The sequence below is a fragment of the Phyllostomus hastatus genome, unplaced genomic scaffold, assembly GCF_019186645.2.
Source record: "Phyllostomus hastatus isolate PE091 unplaced genomic scaffold, TTU_PhHast_1.1 phas_scaffold_755, whole genome shotgun sequence".
NCBI lineage: Eukaryota > Metazoa > Chordata > Mammalia > Chiroptera > Phyllostomidae > Phyllostomus > Phyllostomus hastatus.
The window spans coordinates 6,778,333-6,784,471 of NW_025334039.1; the positions used below are offsets into that span (position 1 = coordinate 6,778,333).

The 6,139-nt window shown below is 36.5% G+C and overlaps 1 protein-coding gene across 1 annotated transcript in view; it reads left to right on the forward strand.

Annotated features, from left to right (window-relative positions):
• GNPTAB (N-acetylglucosamine-1-phosphate transferase subunits alpha and beta) overlaps positions 1-5,572 on the forward strand; it is a 60,196-nt gene extending 54,624 nt beyond the window's left edge. The window contains exons 19-21 of the mRNA XM_045826453.1: positions 1,313-1,480; positions 2,098-2,188; positions 4,140-5,572. Coding sequence (XP_045682409.1) covers positions 1,313-1,480; positions 2,098-2,188; positions 4,140-4,217 — 337 coding nt within the window. The 3' untranslated portion in view covers positions 4,218-5,572. The remainder of the gene's footprint in view (positions 1-1,312; positions 1,481-2,097; positions 2,189-4,139) is intronic.
• Positions 5,573-6,139: the final 567 nt, after the last annotated feature.

Below are 6,139 nucleotides of genomic sequence, written 5' to 3' on the forward strand. Positions count from 1 at the left end.
CAAGGCTTGTACATTGTATTTGGTCGACATATCTCTAGTATCCTTTATTCTAAAGTAGTCCCCAAGTTTGGAGAATAGACAGAATAATGAACTTTCACATATTCATCACCCTCTTTCAGTAAGCAATTTATAGTCTTATTTCTTCTAAACACACCCACTCCTTCACCACTTCCTAATTATTTTCATGTCAGCCTCAGACATTGTGTCATTTTATTTGTAAATCCTTTAATACATTTCTGTAAATCATAAGGATTCTTTTAAAATAACCAGGATACCATTATTTATTTCTTAATATGATAAACTATCTGGTCAGTTTATGCATTTCCCCCATTGTCTTTTATAAGCATTTATGTGTTTTTTAAGTTTGTATGTTTGAAGTGGTATTAAGTAAATTCATTGCAATTAAGTCTATAGGTTTTCCCTCAATCTCTTTTTTAAATCATATGATTTTTCTGTGTGTGTATATATGAAGAAATCCATAGGTATGTATTATACATGTTGTGTATACACATGCATATAGATTTCCTACACTTTGGGTTTCTCTGATTGTATCCCACTTAACATGTGGCTATATTCCTGTATTTCCTGTAAATTGGTAGTTGGATCTGAGGTCTTTATTAGATTTAAGTTTGCTGGGTTTTTTTGTTTTTTGGTGTGTGGTTTTAGCAAGTATACTCCAAAAACAGTGATATCCTTAGTTACTGTTGTAATAGACCCTCAGTTTAGTGACTTTTGCCTTAAAGCAAACCAGTAAGGAAGCACCACTGTAACCTTTTACAGTGGAATCTTTTACACTGTAATCTTTTACCACTGGAAGCATTTACTATAATCTGCTTTTTGCCAGAGCTCTAGCATCTTACAACTTGGTTGGAGAAATGTTAAGAAATCATCAAACTATAATCTTTAGCTGCAAGGCTATCTGAATTACCTACATATTTTCAGTTCAGAGAACTTGGTTTTAGGTACTCATTCATTTTTTCCCCTGGTTGCTAACAAAATGACCCAGTCAGTAAACTACATTTATTGAACACTTAATTGAGGACATGCTAAACAGAAATCATTAATTTATTCCAAAGCTAGAAGGCCCCTTTCAAGATTATCTTTCTTAGTTCTGTTTTATAGGTGAGAAATATCCAAAGAAAAGTTTTATAAAACACTATTGCCCCAGAGAACCATTTCAGTAAATGTAACATCTTGGGAAATAAAGACTATAAAATATATTTGGAATCTACATTAACCCACATTTGCTTGTTTTGTGAGGTCAGGATCATCCTTATGATAACCAATAACACCTGGTCTCTGTTATTTTCAGGAAGTTTGTTTGCCTGAATGACAACATTGACCATAATCATAAAGATGCCCAGACAGTAAAAGCTGTTCTCAGGGACTTCTATGAATCCATGTTCCCTGTACCATCCCAGTTCGAGCTACCCAGAGAGTACAGAAACCGTTTTCTGCATATGCATGAACTGCAGGAATGGTAAGTGCTCATGGTTCGTATACATGTGTGTGTTTTGTTTCAGAGTGATGAAATTTCTTTAAATGTGTTGCTTGCTTTATAACTTCTTTGTAAAATACACTTAGATAGTTTTTATTGAGCTTAATCATTGAAATATACTCTTTATTGAACTCACTGGCTGAGCCCATCTGCTGAGCCTTCTTCATTGTCATCACTGCCCTCCGAGTGGCTACCCTGTTTGTTTGACACGTTCGATCAGTCATAGCTCCTTCTCCATACGCTGCACAAGTCTTTTTTCTGTTTCAGTTGCATTTTTACCTTTCTTGAAATAATAAAGCATAACATGCCAAAAATGTTGCATATTTTCTTCCATCTGCAATATTAAAATGGCTACACAAAAATTTGCCAATTTTAAAAAGTTTTTGTTAAGTGCACGCTGTTATGAGAACTGTCACAATACAGTCTAACAAACTTGTTTCGCATAAAGTTAAAGACAACGAAGCACTACTGGATCCATCTTACAGAAGAAAGCAAACAAACTTTTTGGCTAACCCAATCAAATGGTATATAAATAACTCTTAAGTAACATAGTGAAACCATACATAGAGCTACATAATTGCTTTCTTCTCTCTGAACAGGAGAGCATATCGAGACAAGTTGAAGTTTTGGACTCATTGTGTACTAGCAACTTTGATTATGTTCACTGTATTCTCATTTTTTGCTGAACAGGTAAGTTTTACAGATTTTTTGTGGGGATCAAACAGTATTTCTTGGCATATGAGTATCTGATTCTTTTAGAAAATGATATAAAGTCACAAGAAAATTTGTATTTCTTCTACTGATTTAGAACTTATATGTCAATATGGGAAATACATTTCATAATATTCAGGCATCAGACATAATAGCATTTTATTTATTCATTTATCTTCTAGATCCATTACTGTCATTCTTTTTTACCTGGAACTCAATAGATTAACTTGCAGGCTTCTAGCTAAAACTGAAAAGCTCTAGGTATTTTTAACCAAAAACTACCTAGACCTTCTCATCTGATACTATTTTCTTTTTTTTTCTTAAAACCTTTCTAAAAGTGACTGAAGTGCCTTCATTTTTCTCACTTACATTTCCTTTGAATTGCCGAGAGTTCTCCGTGTAGGTACACACGACCCCCTTCAGGTGAGGGTCCAGGAGAAGGAGGGAGATTTCTGATGTAAAAAGAAAGGGACAAGAGAATCCTTATTAGGCCGCATGTATGAAATGCTCTGAAGAAAAGGATTGCAGAAGGCAGGGAAATGTGTCTGAGCTGACCTGACTTGCACAGGGCAAGCGACCCTAGTCTCAGCCTCCTTTCCAGGTGGCTGTTAAGTAGAGCTTTTTTTAGCTATTGCTTATGGGAAACTGACACTGAATTTACTTACAACCAAGAAAGAGGAGGAGGTCAAAGCACTGAGAGTGCCTGGGCTTCCTGCCACGGAGGGAAGGAAATCCAGGAAATGGAGAATTGGGCAGGCAATTTAACCTTCATCTGCTTTACAGGGAATGCAGATCTTGTTCTTGATAGATGTTGCCATTGTTCCTGGCAGGTAAAAATCTTTTTAAGAATCTTGAAAAGGTTGTACCCACTTGTAGAACAGGAGTCCGGTGAGGAACCTGCGAGCCTGTGGTGCCGGCCTGCGGTGGGGCAGGGGAGGGACCATGAGTGAAAGGAGCAGCTGGTGGCAGTGAAAGTGAACAGGGGGATCAGTCTTTCCTCTGTGTCATTTATACCAGCAGAGAGCAGGGAACCAAAGAGGCAGGTGGAGAGAGAAGGGAAGAAAAAATGAATCTCCTCTCCTCTCTGACACCCTGCTCTTTACCTACTTGAATCAGATTCCTTACCCTCTACTGTGCTCACGGGGAAACCGGCCAGTGTTGCCTCTTCCTCTGCCCCAGAGTCCCAGCTCATCACTCACACCATGGGGGCTTGTGCTTGTTCAAAGGCCTGCTTCCACCTCCAGGTGGAGGAGTAGACAGTAGAGTCCCAGCTTGAAACCGTAAAAACATTTATTTTTTTTCATCAAAACTTTATTTTAATGGTGGTCAAGTTTCTGTTTCAGATATATCATAAATAGACTGTTTCCATGAGAAAGAAATATGTATCCAAATGAACTTTTTATCTTGCAACCCACTCATAAATTGGGTATTACCTGTGTTTTCAAATGATTGTTGTTATGTTTAAGTATAGAGGAAAATGGTGATAGGATTTTAATATAGGTTTTTAACAGTTTTTTAAAGAATTCTGTCTTGTATATGTAGTCCTTTTCAAACCTGGAGACAGCACCTTAGTGGCTAAAAAGAGTCAGTTTCCATCAATAGAGATTCTGACTTAACAGATATCTCGAAAATAAATATGCTTGGTAATCCCTGTGTAAAAATCTGTAGCTATAGATCTTTAAAAAGTGAAGTGTGGACCAAAATAATTGTATCCTTGTGGGTTTAAATATTCTGTGGGCACATCTAGGTATGTTGACCCTATAAAGCCAAACAAAAGTAGTGGTTGATTTTGTTTTGGGAGGAATAGCAAGACTGTTTGCAGTCTGTTTTTTATGTGTAAGATTGGGCATGGTTAAGGTCCTATGACCCTCAGAAAGTTTAAAGTTCGTCAACATGGAAATTAAAATCTATTTTCTGTTTCATCTTTTAGTTAATCGCACTTAAGCGGAAGATATTTCCCCGAAGAAGGCTACAGAAAGAAGCAAGTCCCGATCGGATCAGGGTATAGAAGATCTTCATTTGAAAATGATCTACCTCGGCATTCACTGAGCATTTGAAAGCTTGACATCGCAGAGATGTCTTCATGATGTGATGCTTGGCCAGCTTGGCCCAGAGAAGGAAAAACATCCAGTACAATACTCGTTGTGTGGCGTGAATATAGCCTCCTGACCAGGGATTATTTAACCAACACACTAAAAACTTGTGTGGTGAATAGTTCTGAACTGGTTTTACCTTTAAAGTATTTGCTCGTGGACTTGTCATTCTTTTCATGAAAAGGCTCACTGACAAGAGACAGCTGCCACGTTCCCACGGCAACCATTGCCAACTAACTTTAATGTGGGAAGCCCAGGCCAGCTTGGGATTGTGGAGAGACCCCGATGTTGCATTCCAAAGCCTTTTGCTATGGTTTTACATTTTTGGTCTTTTGTTTTTTCTTTTCTTCCACTTCTCATTTTTAAAATAGGTAGCTACTAAGTTAACTAGTTATTAAATAATGAATTGGAATGTCTAAACATGTTTTTATAGATATTTAAATAATGCAGCAATATCACCTATTGGCAATATCTAAATTATGAATTTTATTAATGTTTAAGGCTCTTAAGTGGGCTTAAATAACTTATAACTACTGAGAAGCTCAGTGACTGACATCTTAAATACTTTGTACTTGTTTACTTTAGCCCCTAAGAATACTGTGACTTTATATGATAGCCTAATTGCAAAGGGCTAGAGTTAAGTAGCAGAGCTACTTTTCAGATGTAATTAATTATGTTTTGGAAATGTACATAGACAAACAGAAGTGCCTCATTTTAGAAATGAGTCCTGCTGATGGTACTGGCACCTTACAGTGTTGTCTTTTTTTTATACCCATCAGTATATTCCAATCGGTTTCATAAATGCAGGGATCAGCAAACTTTTCCTGTAAAAAGCCACGTAGTGAGTTATTTGCAGGCCACACCTGTCTCTGTTACATTTACTTCTTTATTGTTTAGTCAGTTTAAAACATTTTTTTAACCTTTAAAAATGGCAAAACCATATTTCGCTTATAGCTGTATGAAAACAGGCCACCCGCTGGATTTGGCCTGCAGGCTGTTGTTGACTGATGATCGGGATAGAAAATTTGTATTTATGTATGACATTCAGCCATATTTTATTTATATCATTGTGCAGTAGATTTCTGGAGACCAGATTCCATGAGTCCTCTTTGAACTCTGACAAGTATTTAGATCAGGATCTCAACAGTATTCTTTCAAAATGGCACACATATTTTGTAAAAAAGAACTTGTGATGTAAATATTGTGTTTGTGCTGTAAGAATTATGTATTTCAAAAACTGAAGTCTCCCAACAACCTACATTTTGTCTAATACTTGATTTTTAAATCTTTGAAGAGTGAGTTTATTTTGTAGTCACTTGAGTGCTTATACAGTGTCACTGTCAGGGTCTGTGCTGAATACTACTGAAAATAAGTGGAGAGTAGTGTAAGGCTGTGGTAGTATTATAATTTACTTGGGAATGTCATTTTATAGGGGGAAGTAATTTTTAAATGGGATTTATCGTGTAAAAATTTAGGGGGTGTCTGGGTCCATTTTAAAAGTGAAAAATTTATTCTAGAAAGGTAGAAAAGTGATTGGGTGTGATGGAGATTTCTGAGGTTTGGGGTGTAATTCACATCTAATCATATCAAGAGTTTAATAGATAATGGGATGAATATTAGAATCATAGAATATTCATAGAATCATTCCTCTAATGATTCTGTAGAATCATTAAGGACGGAGGAACCTCAGAAGTTGATGAGTAATCAAGTGGTTTCAAAATTTTTAAAGTCTCAGAATCATTTTCATTCAAATGAAATTCTGTTGAAGGCCAGTGTGAATACAGAAGAAGGAAAGCTGTTCATCTTGCTTCACACCAAGGTGGTGCCTCCAAATTCC